The following is a 19,435-nucleotide window of genomic DNA, read 5'->3' as shown; positions in this document are numbered from 1 at the left end:
ACAAGATTGTACGAACATTTTTGTGTCTTTTCGAACATTTACAAACAAATGTTTGTAAAAGGACAAAAAATGCTCGTCAAATGATAGTTACGAACAATATTTGTGAAAAAAGTACAAACTTTTACGAACTTGTTTGTGGGTTATAGGATTCACGAGCATTTTGTAACTCCGCCATACAAATTCACAAACATTCACGAACAATTTCACGAAATATTTTTCTGTGTGCTTATCAATTTTCATTTTTGCCAATTCAACTTTTACCAACTTTCACCAAAATACTTACCAATCTCCTGACGCTATTTAGCAATTGATTTAATTTAAGAAAGCGATAGCATTTATGGAAATATCAGTAATTTTTCCTATGCAAGATTGCATAGAAACTTCAATTTTGCATTTTATTTTAATCTTAAAATTGAACAGAAGATAAAGTCATATTGTGAAAATAATGAAGGAAAATTTGCTTTGAAGAAATGAATTCCTTATTCTAAGAATTTCTTATTTAAAACGAAAATCGACCTTCTCCCACAAAATATGTAAATTTATCATGAATTTCAAAAAAAGTATAAGGGATTAGAGAGGAAATAATCCGGAATTCACACTATTTAACTAAAGTTGATTTATCTTTAGACAGAATTGCAAAGTTTTTGAACTTGCAAAAAGCTCAGAGATGCCTGCCACAATGGTATAGCTCCTCAGCTGAATTTGCACTCAATATTATCATTCTCATGAAAAGCTGAATATCATAATATTTTAGACAAATACTCTTGTATTCTCCATAGCGATTTGTTTGACTACAATCACTATGTATAGAGAGCATTAATTGAGATGATGGGGGTGTATATGGGGGTGGAGCAAACTCTTTGCTGAGCTGGAAAATTGAGGTGTTGAGGAAAATTGATGTGAGGGGTGGTATGCTTAAGCCTCTTATGAGGTTTGGGATACTGAGAGAGTGTGGTTTAGGTGCGTAAATTTTACCTTAAGCTGCCAACTGGTGGACTGGCGTAGGGGACTCCGGCGTAGAGCTCGACGGGTGGATTGGTCCTCACGATGATACCACGTAATGGTCCATATTTGGTCTTCACCACATTTGTACTGTACTTAATGGTATGCGAGGATACTGCTGCCACGGATAGCAGGATGATAAGGAGGATGAGCGATGGTGTACTGAGCAAACGACTCAATTTCTTGGTGCAGACGTAATTGGTGTGGCGAAAATCACCCATCCTCCTGCCATATGGATGAATTGCCGTGTAGACTTTTATCTGTCCATGGGGATAACGTTCTCGATTGTTTCGTGCCGATTGAAAGTTACTGGTCGCACCCCACAATCCCCAACTCCATGATGTGAGAAAGTTTATGGTATACTGTCGATGTCTATGCCAATACTCAGTCCAATGGACTCCAGCATCCACGTGATTTAATGCTGAAAGACGCACCACTGACCGGCTTTCCGTTTCACCTCTGTGATTGATGACGGCGGCCCATTTGACCCTCAAGTGCCCTATGAATGCGCAATTTGGTCTCCATCGGCATGTCCCGAAGAACACCCACATACTGCCCAATTGACCCTCCTCCTCGCACTTGTTTCTCACGGTTGATAGTGAGCACAGTCCCGAGGAAAAATTGATCGTGCCCACCATGTGAATCCATCGTTGAAATCGCCTGTGATTACACACAATATTCATCATGCTATTTTTCAGGGTTTAACATTATTATTTTATATTGCCTATTTATTTTTACATAAATTGTGCCGCAAAACATACATTCGGGGTATTTTTTAATGTTTCACTGATGAACAATTTATTTAAAAAAATCTTTCCATACCGTCGTTGCGGGTGACTTTGCACTCTGCTGTCCGTAACTGTGTTATCACACTTGCACATTAAAATTGTCGCTGGTGAGAGTCCAAATGTGTACTTTGTGTATTTGAATCACTTTATATTCAAAATTTGATCTATTTGTTGATAAAAAGGTAGACTTGGCCAGCAAAATTTGATATAAATTGATTTATAGCATTAATGCGAAAAATTAATGCGATTTTCTCTTTAATTTTTTAATGTGAAAAATATTAATGCTTTAGGTAAATTTAAACTTATTTTTGCAGGCCAAGTCCACTTCTTTATCAATAAATAGAAAAACCCCAAATATTAAGTGACTCAAAGACACAAATAACAAAATTTGGAAGCTCACAAGCGACAATTAATGTGAATCACATTAAAATTTTAATGTGCAAGTGTGATAACTCGGTTAACCCTTTTACGACGAGACACTTTTTACCGACCGAAAATCAACAATAAAAATTTAACTGTTAAACAAAATCAATGAAACGTCTTATATCTCACTTTGGAAAATCCAACAGAGTCTGGATTTGGTGCATTTTTGACCTCTAGGAGCGATAGAGATAGAGACAAAAATAGCCTAAAATTTTAAGTAATTTCTCTGACTATACATATAAATAATAATTTTCAGTCTAATGAAAAATATTAAATAGGGTAAATTAAGCTAAATCAAAACCTGTTCCAAATGGAAATTTTTCGCTACTCCAAATGGAAACGTCACTGTTTTCATGATAAATACAGTACTAAATTACTATAATTAATGATGATGAACTGGCGCAATGTACTTTGAGAGGGACTTTCCGGTGTTCGCCAGTGAAAAAAGGGGTCACCCTAAGATGAAAACACTTTTTTTCGTCTTGCCCAGAGAATAAATTACTATATTTATGTATTTGCTATACCACAGTTTCATATTTTAGTTAATTTTGCTCCAAATAAAGCGACAATTCATTCATATTCACAAATTTTAATTTGTTAATTTCTCCGAAAAATTAAATGTATACCTTTTCACCATTGAATTTTTCATCAATCGACCATGTTTTCCAATGAAAAACACAATTAAGTGATTGTTCTTAATTCGTTTGTTTTTTTTACAGGTGTGTAATATTTCTGAAGGTTTAACTCCAAAAGTGGTTTCACAGTAGTAAATTGCCTAAATCTATTCTAAATTTATCTGGCTAGAATAATCCATTTCGGTTTTGTTAACTTTTTTTTATTAAAATATCTTTTTCACTATTTTATTTCAAGAAACGCATGATTTATGTTATAAAACGGCATACAATGGTTTTTCCACAGCTTTATTAGAAAAGCACTTGAATAAAAATAAAATGCCTAAGATCTACAAGATACAGTAGACTCTCTCTCTCAAATGGGCATTTGGGACGAAATGTCATCCGGTTTATCGATAGATTTGGGCGCATTTGGGCGTCAAAGCCTTTGTAAATTCCACAAAAAGCGCTCAATTATAGAGAATCACCATAAAATAGGAAGAACTACAGCGAATTTGAGTAAATTAGCTTCATAATTAAATAAGAAAATTGCCAACAAAGTTTTTCGCCCGATTGAAAAAGGGTCGATTGAGCGAGAGTCTACTGTACCGTGGTCGCCATTTTTATTTGATGTTTCTGTGCGCTATTTTGAAAAACTGTCCAATTGAACTGAAATTTTAGTATGTTTTAGCTTATGTCAAGACCTTTTTAGAATATATCTATAATCCGACCTAAGATAAAGGGATTGTCTGAATACAGGGACTACAAGTTCAAAATTTTGACAATCTCATGAATACAGAAGTATGAGGCGCTTCCTTTATTGAAACCGTCACAAAAAAAGCCAGCGCTATCATTAAGTAATGAGGTCTAACAAACAAAGAAAAAGAAATGGAATGTTTTTGTTTTGATTATAACAGAATATTAATTGAGGATCGGAAAAACTGTTGTTTCAAAATTAAAAAAAAATTAATATGAATTTTTCGTTTATATAATGTTTTTTTTTAATAGTGCTTACTGAGACGTATATCGTTTAGGTCTCAAATATTAAATTTTAATAAATAAAGACCGCCAAAATATGGATATTTCAAAATTTTAAACTTTGAATCTCTATATCTAGTTAAATGCTTGACGTAAACTGGAACATAGACAGTTTCTGAAAAGGTCTCTACATCAGCTAAAACATAATAAAATTTCAATCCAATCGGACGAGTTTCAGGTTTTGACAGTTATTCAAAATGGCGGACAGAAATGTCAAATCAAAATGGCGACCGCATCATCTTTGTAGATCTCGTGCATCTTATCATTAAATGTCTAAATCTTCATCGTTGTTTATTATTAGAAATTGTTGCTTTTTTTAATATTTATCAAAAAGTGCAGTCACTCGCCCTCTATCACAAATACAAGTATTTTTTCTTAATTTTTTTAACATAGTAAAATTTTATAAAATATATGCTAGTAGCATAAATCCATTCATTAACAACTAAATATAAATAATTTTACCCATTCACCCCCACCTTTCATTTTAACTATCTACTTTAAAAGGGTAAATTTGAAAAATAGCGAAAAAAGTGCAAAGTCACCCGCAACACTGGTAAAAATAAAAGGGTCAATTTGATCTAACTGGTAAAAATGAAAGGATCACCGAGGATCCTTTGAAAGTGTCCCTATTTTGACACTTATTTATCACCAGAATAAACGAGCAAAACCGGTGATAAAGTCACCTTTGGTGTTCGCTCAGATGAGAGAAATATGGTATAAGTTCGTGATAAAATATAATCTAACGTGATAAATTTGCATATAAAATTTCAAGAGACACTGGTGATCCTTTCAAAGGTTCAAATATGATCCATCCTTTTGAAAAGGATGGAATATAATCTAATCTGATCCTTTCATTTTTACCAATGAATGACGATATATATCTATCCCGTTTTTTCGCACATTTCTTATTTTTTTTTATCATCGCACTATATTTAATTTATGGCCTCTGCACACTCAAGAAATTTATGTACATATTGAAGATTTTTTCCTACAGAAGTGTAGGAAATTTACTTCAAATGGACATAAATTTCTCTAGTGTGTGGAACCCATTAGTCCAATCTATTTTGAAAAATCAAATTTTGATTTGATTTGACAATCCTAGACCTAGAAGCCAAACAGTTAGAGATATCAGATTCGCATCATCGAGGGACTCATTTGGTTTTCATCCCATTTTGTGCTATATTTTTCAGTTTGAAGAAAATTAAAAATATTAACCGCATGAAGTTTAATTCGGATCAAACTGATAAAGAACGTATCACTTATTCTATATTTTAATTTTGAGAAAATTTGCAGATAGTGTATAAACCGGTGAAGTCGACAATAACCCGAAACATATTGCGAAAAACTTGCAAAAATTTATTATATTCTCAAACTTTAAGTCATTATGAGCATTCGGTGAATTTTCTGTCAATCCTTTTCAATTTGAAACTTCTTAACTTTTAGCTATTTCAAAATATTTCTATAGAAAGTCCCAGAATAGTAAAAAAATAAAAATAAATTTTAATAGTGCCAACATTCTTAAGCTCAATTTCTTCCTGTACAAAATAAAATTTAATTGGAAAACTTTGACACCGACAAACTTCAATGTGCTGCAATGTTAGTGTGATACTGCTACATAAAATAAGATTGTGAGGAATTTCAACTAGCTTATTTTGCTGTTTAAATACCTGTGATTCTCCTTAGTGTCGTGATTAATCCTCACGGTGGAATGCACACAATTGGATGTCGATATCAAATTCAATAGAAAATATCTACTCCTAACAATACACCAAATAATCCATAAAACTAATAACAAATAACAAGGCTGACGTTCTCTCGTGCCACTTTTGCAGTATTTATGAAATGTTTCATCTTCACAGATGTTATTGGACGCAATTCCTCTTTTCGTTGCATTTTCATTCCTGTTTTTATTGCTTAAATCCTCATGCAATTCAATCCTCACGTGAATTCGTCTCTCATCTTCATAATTTTCCTTTATAGTACGCTGGGTTAAGTTGCAGCCGGGAAATTCAAAGGGTGGCAGACGAGAAAGAAGAAAAAACGGATAGGAAAAGCCATTGTTAGATGAATAATAAAAAATTCATAAAAGAAAACGAGATGGTAAAAGAAAATAATGGTACGTTTAAGAGGAAGGAAAATCGTCAAAAAGTGACTCACTTTAGCTTTTAATTACATCCCACAATAACATTACTCTGACTTTTCCCTGAGATACCGTGACCTTTTCAAGGAATTATTTTATTTAAATTGAACTAACTTCAATACGAGCTTCATTTATATACAACTCACCCAAAATGTTTGATAATTAATTTTTCAATTGCTTTTATAAATTGATACATGGTGAAATATTTGTCATAATTATATTTTCAGAGATGTGAAGAATTTATTGCAATTGTACTTGTGTAATAAAATAAATTCAAAATGCAATTAATTAAAAATTGCGTTTGGTGACAAAATACACTCCTCTTTCATTTAATTCATTAGTAAAATTATTACAATTAATCGAGAGAATAAAACATATTGATCTAACCACTAGAGATAATGAAGACCTATCAGAATTTTTTTATTTGATTTTATTTAAATATCATTGTATTAATTAATTTATAACTTCTAATTTTTATGGTCGCCGTCACATCTTTTATATCTAGAAAATTTCGTGAAATCAACACATCCTTTTCTTTCTCAAACATATTGCATACGCTCATCCCTCTCTTATGCACTCTTCTTCTTATTTCAAACATCACAAACAAATTCAATTCGACAAAACGGACAAAACATTTCAGAAAGGGAGGAACAGAATATTTTCCGAGATGTTTTTTTCGGTTTTAATAGGTGCGTTACAAGAGTTCTCAAACCTAGTGGCGCTGGCCCATCTTTTTAACCCATTCCTTACCATGGTATTATACATCATACGCAAATTGAGTGATTTTAGATGATTTATTCCTGGGCAACTGATACTCGAATTGCTGTCGGGAATGAATTTTTAGTAACTTTAGTTCTTCAATTACTTGGGAAAAATAGTCCGACAGAGATGAAAATACATTTTGTTATTGTTTTCTTGCTTCGCGGAAGGTCATGCAAAATTTTTGCTCAAAATGGCGGACGGAAAATTCGACATCCCGTCGAATTTATTAAAATTGGCGTCTTTCCTCTTTCCTGATTTGAATTCTGGTTGCCAATTTGTTTTCTTGGATAGTTAATCTATCTAAAGCAATAGAGTTTGTAATGAATTAATGCACAGAATTTAAATTCAGTGACCGTTAAGACGTGTGTTTGAGGGCGAATCCCCGCGCCGCTACAATAGATAAAATTTATTTCTTTTCAAAAAAATTCATCTATTAATCTGTAGGAAACTAATTCCAAAATATGAACATTCTATCTCAAGTATTTCTGGTACATTGACTGAATGGGTAAATTTAGAGAAATTCAATTTATTAAAATTTTAGAGCTTAACCCTTTAAGGACGAGAAGATCAAAAATCGGGGGTCGTAAAAAATCACTTTTTCTGACTTTTTAGAGCAAAACATGACTTTAGATGGCCGTAGGAAAAATTTCGTTTCTGGGTCACCGGTGACCCAATCGTCCTTAAAGGGTTAATGGCGCTGGCATACCCTTTCAATTGAATGAAAATAAATCGATTGAAATTTTATCTCTGACTCTTTCAAACTGAAATAAGATAGATTTGTCTCTTTCTGTCAAATTAAAATCAAAATTGAAATTTCATGGCGCTGGCACACCTTTTCAATTGAGTGAAATTCAATCGATTGAAATTTTACCTCTTACTCTTTCAAACTGAAATCAGACACGGCTGACTCTTTCTGTCAAATGAAATTTCAAATTGAAATTGAAAATGAAATTGAAATTTCAATTTTCATTTGAAAGAAAGAAACAAACATATCTTATTTCAGTTTGAAAGAGTAAGAGGTAAAATTTCAATCGATTGAATTTCACTCAATTGAAAAGGTGTGCCAGCGCCATCAATTTTCATTTGACAGAAAGAGACAAACATATCTTATTTCAGTTTGAAATAATAAGAAGTAAAATTTCAATCGATTGAATTTTACTACATTGTAAAGGTGTGCCAGCGCCATAATCTTTCAAATGTAAATCAAATTGTTTCTCTCTGTTAAATGAAAATTGAAATTACAATTTCTATTGTCAGAAAGAGACAAGTATATCTGATTTCAGTTTGGAAGATTAAGAGGTAAAAGAAGAATAGTCAAAATTATATGGGCGCTGGTCCCGGAAGTGCCACAAACGAGAGTAGGTGTATTTTGTAGGTACTGATATAAGATTAAAAAAATTACCGGGACCCAGGACGATAAACGATGGCAGTCCTTGTAAAAAAGTCGTTAGGCTTCCGAAAAATCGCTGTCTTGACAACGAATTGCGCAAGAACGGCTCAAGCGATCTTGATGAAATTCGGCATAAGATCAGTTTATAACTTAAACTTTTTATTTATGCATACCATCCCCTCCTCCCACCTACTCGTCTAGTAGTTCCCATACAAAATAAGAATATTTTACCTTATAACTCCTTTCTGAGAAGAAGTAGAAAGATGAACTTCGGTATAGGAACAAAGCCTAGGTACGAGTATATCGTAAGTCCCCAATAGAAATTCACAAACATTTACGAACGAACAATTTTACGAAATATTTTTTTCTGTGCATCATATTTGCAGACTTTACCATTTTAATTAACTCTCTAAAGCACTTGTGCAACATTTTGTAATATCTTTTAGTAGAAATAAAGACAAAAGTGGCAGCAAAGTGGAAACTTTTGTGTAATCCCGAAAAATAAGTTATATTTTTGAGTATATTAACTGATATTTTTTTTCTGAATACCTCTATATGCAAATTAAAAGAAGCTGTAATCAAAAGAAATTCAGTGGTAGAAATATGCACTGAGAAAAAAGGAGGGTGCGATTAACTTTTTTTCCTCGTAACTTTAACACTTTTTAGGTGTAAAAATATATAAATATTTTTTCATGTTAATTTTACACCTTTTTAAGAGTAAAATTAACATGAAAAAGGGTAACTTTAACCCATAATACACCTAAAAAGGATAATATTTACACCGATTTTGGTTCAATAATACAGGGTAAAATTAACATTTCCGGAATGTTATTTTAACTTTTTCGGATTTCTCTCTGAGTGTAGAAATATGCGCTGAGAAAAAAAGAGGGTTCGATTAACTGTTTTTCCTCGTAACTTTAACACGTTTTATGTGTAAAAATATATCAACATTTTTTAATGTTAATTTGACACCTTTTTAAGTGTAAAATTAACATGAAAAAGGGTAACTTTAACCCATAATACACCTAAAAAGCATAATATTTACACCGATTTCGGATCAATAATGCAGGGTAAAATTAACATTTCCGGAATATTATTTTAACTTTTTCGGATTTCTCTCAGTGTGGTTAATTCACCAGATTTAATTTAAGAAAAAATGGCATAAAGACTACAAAAAATCGGTTTTAAAATCGTAAAATTCATACACCCTTCATCTACAATATTCTGTGCCAAAGTTCTGCCACTCAAAATCATCCCTCTATAATAATTAATTAAATTAAATGACTTCATTTAATGTGTGTTCTTTTTTTCTCTCTCCAACCCCTTTCCCATTTTCACTGTTTTTCTGGTAAAAGGAAAAGCTGCTTAATTAGCACTGAAAATTTTTCATCAAACAAGCGCAAAAATCACTAATTCTATTTATACGACACGCTGCTGGAAGAAATTAGTAAAAGTTTTTCTCATGATTTTCTTTTTTTTTGGTTAAGCACAAAAAGTATGTATATATATATATGTCATTTCTTGAATGGTCTTTCTTATTCTGAAATGGGAAAGAATTTCAAAGGATTTTGTAGGATTTTTTCTGTCGTGCTATTTTATGTTTAAATTTATAACAAAGAACTTCCCTAATATTTCACTGGATGGCTGCAATTTTCCCAGGAATTACTTTTGTATTTCTAAAGAGGCCTAGTTTTGACGATTTTCCCTCCAGAGGATAATTTTCCAAACTAATATAATTGGGAAGTTGTATATAAATAAAACTTACCACAAATGCCACACCATATTTTCCGTATAAATGCATGGCTTTTGGGTGTGCCTAACAAAGGAATCATGTCCTCAAGATGACGACAGGTGCCACCCACGTAAATGCTTCAAGAATAAAGCTGGCATGAAGGGTGGTGGTGTTGCTGGGTCTCACGTGAGATTCACCATCATTTCCACTGTGCACTGTGGCTTCGGCACTGTTATGATATGGCGGGAGGAGGGCAGGATGGGTAAGACGATGAAGTTGCAGAATCACCGGAAGTCACATTTCATCCTCCACCAGCAACCACCTCGACTTCGGGAATCACATTAAATTGATGCTCACCGCAAACCTGCAAGATACAATTTACCTTCATGTACAATCCACCATGCCAAAGAAGATTCCATTCAGGGGAATTGGGTGATAACTCTGGGGCATTTTTCCACCCATCCAAAAATCCCTGGCATGTACTAAGCTAAAAACACACAATCACAGGGAGCTCTACATCCCACTGAATGAGAGACATGTGCGAGATGAAGATGCCTGGTGAAAGCTCATCAACAGCTCCCTATGTTTCTGCACTGTAACATCCTATATGGTGAATTTTCCAGGGAATGTTCCCATGGCTGCCAAATTGAATTCATTTCACCGCAGCAGAGGTGAGAATATGAGAAGTATTTCAAAGGCTGATTTGAAATTCATACTCTTTCTACCCCCATAGCAAAATCCATCAGCATTCTTCAATAGAAATGTCTTTTCCAAATAACATTGCTTTAAAATCAACTCCCCTTTGTACTTTACTAGTGCTCGCAAAAGTCATTTGCAAATGAGCAAAAATTTTGTTTGACTTTGAATTACAATATTGTTCAAATCAAGAATAGTCTTCCAAGTGAAAACCTTCGTCACCAAATTCTCTTTTTCTCAGATCTCTATGCCAATTTCCTACGAAACTCAAGGGAAGTTGTAATAATACACCTCGAGAGTGGTATTTAAACTGATTTATTTGCTTCTAATTTATACTGGTAATAGCTATACTTGGATGTCTAAGTTATCCGCACTAAAAACTTTGTTTTACATTAATTAGGACGATTGAAGATGTTTTGGATAATTACTATTTTAACAAAGTTCAAACATTACCCAATCTCATTCGCATTTAAATATCTCACTTTATGATAAATGATTCAAAAACTCTTTATAAATACCATCTCTTCTTTTGATGCAAAAGACGATACGTACGTAAACCCCTTGCCGCAAATATTGACATGAAAGAAATACAAATACGACAACAGTTGATGCAATCGACCGACGATATATGTGCACTCTCTTCAAGTGTACTACGTACACTTGGACTACTATTTAGCTGCTACTATGGACTTATAATTATAAGCTTGATGCCTCAATATAGAGATGTCAATAGGGGAGACTGGGGCAAAAAGTCACAACACGGATATTTTATGTTTTTACAAGCTACTCGAGCTCTTCAAAAATTTCTAATTAGCGCGGTTTTATAGGAAATTTACCGCTCTATAACTTTGTGAAAGTAATTTTCCTCTAATTTATAAAGAAATACGTTTATCGAGTCAATTTCTAAAAGGTAATTTTGTGACTATTCTCAAAAATGCTGGGGCAAATAGTACCAGACGTTGGGTATTACAGTGAGAAAAAAACAGGGGTGCGATTAACTTTTTTTTCCTCATAACTTTAACACTTTTTAGGTGTAAAAATATATCAACATTTTTTATTGTTAATTTTACACCTTTTCAAGGGTAAAATTAACATGAAAAAGGGTAACTTTAACCCCTAATACACCTAAAAAGCATAATATTTACACCGATTTCGGATCAATACGGACTTATACAGCGAGAAAAATGTGGATGGTAAAATTTACCATCCTCCACACAAAATTTTAATGGGCGGATAGTAAAAAAGTCACCCAGCAAACGCGATATTAGATCGGAGTGTCAAAAATTGTAGAATCTATTGTATGGATAGTAAATCCTAATAGCCGGATGGTAAATTCTAATATCCCTGGATAGTAGATTTTAATAGCCGGATAGCAGATTTTACTAGCAGGATAGTAAATTTTACTAGCCGGATATTAAAATGAAAAATCTTTGATAAATTTAATTTTTCCATTTTTAATTATTTATGATTATAGATAGTAGATTTTACCATTCGGCTATTGGAATTTACTATCCACAGGATAGTAAGTTTCAAATTTTCAAAACGATAGATTCTAAAAGAAAATGTATATGGAGGATGGTATTTTCTACTATCTTTTGAGGCAGAAGAATTTAAAGACACGATTTGTAGAAAATACCATACAATTTTTTCTCACTGTAATTATAAGCTTGATGCCTAAATATAGAGATGCCAATAAACATTATTATTTTTATTATATATAGAGGAGATCGGGAAGGTTTAGGACACTTTTTCATATGGTGTTTACACACTAGAAGCAATTTTCGTCAAAAATTGCCTTTTTTTTAAAAAAAATTCTGATGTTTCTGCCTACAAGGATAGGTGAAATTTTCTTTTAAAAAGGCATTTTTTAAAGAAATTTCTACTAGTGTGTAGAGGCCATTTTTTAAAAAAAATTTTACTAGTGTGTAGACGAGACAGTATTGCAAAAAATCACGATAGTGTATTACAATTATGCGATCTATCGGATACTTATGGGTAGGGGAGACTGGGGCAAAAAGTCACAAATCGAAAATTTCAAACTTCAATATTTTTCAAGATAAATAAGATAGCGGCCTAAATTTTTTTCCATAGATAACCTCCATAGATCTTCTTCGCTGTTGTATGTTTCTTAGAATTCGAACAAGAAATTTAGAAAAAAAAAATATTGAAATTTTTAGCCCTATTTTTGAAATATTTTTCTTGAAAATTGTATCAATTATTACCTACTTCTTATTCAAATTTTATGCGCTTGTGATTATTTCTTAAATGATTTGGATTCTTTGTGTACAAAGCCGCCATCTATTTTTAAAATAAAGATACTTAAATAGAAAGAAGAAGAAATATTCTTAAAATAAAGTTACATAACTTTTTTTATAAAATAACAGTTTATCTTATGTTGGTCATTTCAAAGAATAATTTGCATAGAATGGCCCAAAGAAGATTGTTCTAGAACAAACTATATCTCTATCTCTTCATTTTCTCTGCAATTTTCCAGATTTACCTAATAAATCCTTGAATATTCTTCAAATTCATAAAAAGGATTATATGTAGGGAAATGTCTGCTCAGTAAATATTCTCCTTCAAAGGAAAAGAGTTAGGGCCTTGACAGACCTGAGGATTAGCCGAGAGATGGCTTAGCGTAATTATATTAGAAATAATGGTCAAACTACATTTTCGTCATTTTCCACTAAGTCGTCTCTCGGCTTAAGTCGTAAGTGTGTCTAGGACATTAGCCTCTGAAGACCACATGGTCCTAAAAATTACCGTTATTTAAAAACTTTGAACAAAAAGTTTAGAGTAAAAATATTTTAATTTAGCCATTAGGGGAATGTTGGCATGGTTCGCACGCAGTGAAGCTTCAAACGATGCCCATTTTCTCTTTGTTTGTAAAGATCTGATTTATCATTTCTCATCCCAGTTCATGAGGTTCATGTTTATCTATCTCATGGTTAAGAAAGTTATGAATTAACTCCTTGAAAACCAAGAGAAAATGGGCATTGTTTGAAGCGTGACTATGTGCAAACCATGCCTACATTCCCCTATACTCTGAGCCTTTTGTTAAAATTCCTTTGGTAACGGTACTTTTCCAAGCCTATGATCTTCAGCAACCCTAGCACCTTTTTTGAGGAGTATATTTCTTTTAAGGAGACAAACGGACGCAATGCTTTTAATGGAATTAAAGGACATTCGAGGATATTTGAGAAAAATCTGGATAATTACAGGGAAGACAGACAGATAGTTGTATGATGGTATCTTCTAGGAAAATATTCCATAAGTTGTCCTTTAGTAATAGTTCTTTGGCACTGACAACTTACTATATACCGTTATCGAGAAACAAAGCAAGTTTCATAAAAATAATTCTACCTATTTTTTAAGAACTTTTATTTTAAGATGTCACAGAAACTTGACGCGACGGACTATAAGTTCCTTCGAGAGATATGTTAAAGACACTCCAAGAACTACCAAATTACCAATGCTTTTCCGTCATACTATTTTTTTCTTAATTTTATTTTCCTGTAATGTTCGAAGGCTTTAAAAAGCGATTGGTTTGTCTGGGAGCCACCAGATAGAGCAGTCAAAGGTAACATCTAAAAATATATATTTAAAGCTTAGGTCGCACATTAACTTTGACCCGAATTTCATTAAGATCGGTTGAGCCGTTGTCGAGGAATAAAATGTCAAATTTGTGAATTTTCTGAAGGATATCGCTAATTTCTCAAGGACTGACAGTCCTTTATGATAGAGGTGTAGACAATTTTTAAGTCATACACCAATACCTACAAAATGGGCCTACTCCTATCTCTGGCGAAGGGTTGGACCAGCTCCCATACATATCTGCCCATTGTCCTTTAGGGTTGAACTGCCCGACCCTCCCTACTTAAAACTAAACTAATAAACAAGAACTAATAGAAATGGGTTAAAATTAAAAACTTGTTTGCTTAAACCTTATGAACTTCAAGCTTAAGTACAAGTACAAGTTCAAGCTTAAGTTTGTCTAGGGTTATTGGGTATTTGAAAATATTCGGCACATGTACCATATATTTAACTAAATTTAAACAATCATTAAACATGGATTCAAATTAACTGTGAACCAGTTTATGGAGTTATGGTTTGCAATCATAATTAAAGTCGTAAAAACGAAAAAAAACGAAATATGATTTTTTAATTAAACGTAAAATAAAGCTATAGCCGTAGTAAAAGTACAACGTAAATTAACATCACCAATGGGGATTGTTTTATCATCAGTGCACTTTTACTATAAATTCATCAAGTTCCACCACAGAATAATCTACAGAATATGATACTCTCCAGGAAGCTTTACTGGTCCTTGTCTAATTGTGAAAGTTAATTACAAAGCTCTTTAAATATTAAATTGGGGAGAACGGAAGAAGACAGGACTTTCAATTGTCACGGTCACCCAAGCATTCATATTTCCTGGTGAAAATTTAATTCATCGTTTGATATAAAACAATAACATCTTTATGAAGCAAATTAGTTGGATGTCGGTTTGAGTTTTCGAATATAAAATAAACAAAACAGTTAATACGTCTAATAAAGACCTCGGAGCTGTACTCTCTTGTGGCATGGAAATTATTTAATTTCACATGAGAATTCTATTTGTGGGATTTTTCCCAAGTTGTATGTTGAGGGTAAACATACACTGCAAGTTCATGCTATGAGTATTTTTTATGCTCTGTCGTTACATATTGCTTTGAAGAAAATTTTACCAGAGGAATTTTTCTGTGAAATTGTTTACTGTTCAAGTTCAAACAATAAACCAAGTTTAAAGCACAAAAAGTTTAAAATTATTTTATCTGTCGATATTGATTTAATAAAAAAAAAGTTTTAAACTTGACAAAAGAAAAGCAAGAAGTGCCAGAAGTAGGGGAATGGCTCATAATTTTGGACAGTTTCTAAATTTGGACACTGAGGGTAAAATTGGACAGTAAAAATAAATTGATTAAAATTATAGATTTTAATTCCAATATTTGATGAATAATGAATTCTATCTAAATATTCGTTCTTTTTGGAAGATTTTAAGACTAAAAACTTTAAATTTTGAATATGATTTAAGTTAAAATTGCTTTGTTGAAAATTCAGTTGAAGAACAATGGGCATCCTTTTGAGGCGGATTAGCTGTCCATATTTACAGCCAAGTCGTCCAAATATATAACCAAGTTGTCCAAAATAAGAGTCAAAGTCACCTCTACATATCAATTCATTTTTAAACGTATTATGACCAATTTTAGTAAAAACAAAGACAATAAACCCTTGCCAAAAGTTTCTAAACAACCCTTCTGAAAAGAGAGTAACAAAAAAATCAATTTGTATTGAAAATATCGCACTTCAAACTTGGAACATCTATGCATATAAGCAGACTGTCCAAAATTATGAGCCTTTACCCTATTTGTTGATTTTTTTTTAAATACTTTCGACGTATTGCCAATAAGAGGGGAGTTTCATATAAATTTTGAAAGTGCTTGAGATGGTGTAAAAGATTTGAAATAAATCTTTTTGGTGAGACTTTTTCCAAAAAACCTCAAGTATTTAACTCTAACCGTTTGGCCTCCAATTGTAGGATTGCTGGGCGGGAAGAAGGATAATATATTGCTTATTTTGTGGAGTGGGAGTAATAAAATGTGAACCTTAGAAGACATTCTGTATAAACTCCTCTTCATTGAGTGTCAATAAATCTAAGTTTTCCGCCAAAAAAAAATATGACTCGTGCATGAAAACATCCTGCAAGTTATCACCAAATTTTGTGTATCAACATCCATTGACGGAGCTTTTGGAAACAACCCTTCCTACTCGTAAGAAAGCTCAAGTCAGTAAAATAAGGAAAAAGAGCAATAAAAGACTTTAGAAAGAGATGATTTTGATGGGACGATAGAGGAAGAGAGAAATTCACATGGAAATTGCGACAGAATGTTTTCACTTTTCCCAATAGCTGAAGACGAGCCCAAGTTTTTTTTTTTGTGTGAGTTGGTGGGATTGTTGGCGGCAACTGAGGGCAAGTTGCTGAAGAAATGGCATTTATTTCAAAAACTTTTCATAAATAAAAGTCATCTGAAAATATTATTTAACATTATGAAAGAAAAGGGCAAGAAGGGTATATAGTATAAACTTTAAAACTTGACTGTTTTGCAAACTTTTATAAAAGTCACAATCAACATTCTTTTTTCTTGGCTTTTAACCACTTTTCTTACTTATATTCAGGTTTAAATGAAATGATTTTTCTCTTGGTGACTCCTTTTATTCTTACCCAAACGATGCACAACTTTGCAGCCACTTTGAGTGTTTGTCTATAGAAATAATGCAAAATCCGAAAAAAAAGGGGAATGGCTTTGAGGTGAAATGGCACCAGTGAGAGAAGTGCACGTGTAATTTAATAAACTTTTAACTTTTCCCCGAAGAGAGGTGTTTTCCACCATCATACACACACTTTCTGCCTCAATTTTCACAGCTTGGTGGAAAACATGGCAAAAAAGGGATTATTATGCCAAAGTCTCTCTTGTATACATGGAAACTGATACGTCCGGATTATTAGCATTAAAAAACAAAAGAGAGAGATGGAAAATGTTTCTGAAAAACGGAAAGATACAAGAGGAAAACCACATTAAAAATTTTCTCTTTCAACTCCGATACAGCAACCCCAGAGTGAAGTAGAGTTATCACCCAGGTTGCAAAGAAGGCTAAATAAAAAAGCCCTTTCGCTCCCCCAAAGAGGAAGAAGAATGAAATCCGAGACAGAGAGAAAAATCCAAACGTTATGCCACAACCAGTTTTCTGGAAAAGCTCCAGGCACTTTTCATGAGGTCTTTAAAAAGTACCACGAAATTGTGTTAACTGAAAATTATTTCTCTGAATCATACAGTCACTAAAGGATAAGAAAGAAATAGTCACAGGTATCTATTCTCTGTAGAAAACTATACTCAGGAGGAAGCTTTCTGGGTGGGGATTTACTTGGAAGATATTTATGTGGATGGCACAATTGTCTGGACGATGGAGTTGGGCAGAAAGTTTGTTGTTTGCTTCTTTTATTCGTAGTAGAGTCACTACAATATCCATCATAATTGTATATCCAGTTCATATTTTTGCAATAAATTGTTTTTTTTTGTGCAGTTAAACAATATTATTTTGTGCTTTCTCGCAAAAGGCATTGTTTCAAAAGTTTTTCTTTATATCAGCTTAACAAGGTTGCAATGTTTTATTTATATTATAAATACTTTTCAAATACACTAAATTCCAAACACTCAACCAAACAATGCAGCTTGTTAATGTGACAATAGTTTTGACATAGTTTTTTTAAAGCATAGATACTATAGTAAAGTGGAGCAGTTTCACTTATGAATTGCAAATTGAATTTCAGATCGTTTTACATTATAAGGTGATAAACAGATGGAAAATTTAGTATATCTTGTGAGATACAGTTGAGGTTAGGGTTTAAAAGGGGTGGAAAAGTGTCCCAGGCTGTGCGAAATGCTCGAACTCGTGACTTAGATGCTATACCGCAAATGTACTTTCGCATCATTTACCGTTTACCGGTTCTCAACCGATTTGAACCGATTCATAAATCTCTCAAAAGATCCCCCAAAATAGTTTTAAAAGTGATAGAATTGATTTTCAGATAAAAATTTCTTATCTGTTATGAACCGATTCATTACCGATTTAAACGCGATTGGAACCGGTTTAGATATGTAGGAAATTCCAAGGCCTTTCCAACGACCCCAAACATGACCCCATTTGCTTGATAAATGCGCTCTCTAGTGTCTTTTTAACCTTCGACATTGAAAAACCGTTATTAGGAATGATTCTAGGGTATTTACGTACATGGTCAAATGTCCGCCTGGATAATCTCTAAAACATATCCCAAAAAAAAAATAAAATAAAAAAAATATATTTTCCCACTTAGTGCATAACCTAAAAGAGATAATCATGAATGGATAATTTTTTCGACTTTATTGGATCATAATTATCCTAGAAATCATTTTCTTTTAACTTTTTTTTTAGCATAGTAAGAAAAATACTGTTAGAGGCTTAAAATTTGCTTTGCTGAAACTTCAGTGTGAGCAACTGCTTACGAGAAATATGGCAGAACTTCGTTTTTACTTCAGTCTTATTTAGCTGTTGTGAAGTACTAACAATTTTCCTCAATATTTTTAAGTGGTAGTATTAAATATTCATTGATTCTTGTGTTGATTCACGTTAATGGTGATTTGTATATTTGACCTAAAGTGAGATTTACCTTGGGAATTATGTTTTTCGTGTGAAAAATTGTCAATTTTCCAAGAGGTTCATCAGTAAGGTAATACTCCTTATTTTGGACAGGTGTTTTTCTCACGAAATTTCGTGAAGTTTTAGCTTTTGTGATGACTAGGTTGGACAAATGCCTGGAGAAACAAAGGAGCATCATCTCTACGAACGAGTTGTAGCGAGAAATGCCTTGAAAGGCTCCCGGGAAGGCCAGGGAATGAGCGAATCCGCCCGTCACTTTAATGAATCTGATGGAAACTATGATAAAAAAAAAATACTTTATAAAATTTTTCTTTTGCAAACGATTTGCCTGTAATCCATAAATATTATTTACGCATTTCAAAAAAAATATCGTATCATAAATAATTGTTTTCCAAAAGTTGATAATTTTTTATCGGCTAAAAGTTTATTATCACATTTGAAAAAGTTACTTAAGTTACTCTGAAAAATAGATCATCCGACAGGATAGCGGTCAGATTAGTGAGATGTTTTTAGGTTACTTTCAAAACCCCATGCACCACCACGCTTTTGCTTCATTGCCGTTAACTCCAAAGACTTCATACCCGTTCAATCCGGATAGAGAGGTTTTTCAACTACATG

General features: G+C 32.9%; 1 protein-coding gene across 1 annotated transcript in view; it reads right to left on the bottom strand.

The window, feature by feature from the left end:
- Positions 1–19,435, bottom strand: part of LOC129808247 (neuroligin-4, X-linked-like) — a 116,661-nt gene that overhangs the window by 94,225 nt on the left and 3,001 nt on the right. The window contains exons 2-4 of the mRNA XM_055858069.1: positions 9,920–10,250; positions 5,530–5,846; positions 976–1,662 (exon numbers count right to left, since the gene is read on the bottom strand). Of these exons, the coding sequence (XP_055714044.1) occupies positions 976–1,662; positions 5,530–5,846; positions 9,920–9,955 (1,040 nt within the window). The 5' untranslated portion in view covers positions 9,956–10,250. The remainder of the gene's footprint in view (positions 1–975; positions 1,663–5,529; positions 5,847–9,919; positions 10,251–19,435) is intronic.

This window comes from Phlebotomus papatasi, chromosome 3 (genome assembly GCF_024763615.1).
Source record: "Phlebotomus papatasi isolate M1 chromosome 3, Ppap_2.1, whole genome shotgun sequence".
In the NCBI taxonomy this organism is placed as follows: Eukaryota; Metazoa; Arthropoda; class Insecta; order Diptera; family Psychodidae; genus Phlebotomus; species Phlebotomus papatasi.
This window is presented reverse-complemented; position numbering and strand designations above follow the sequence as displayed.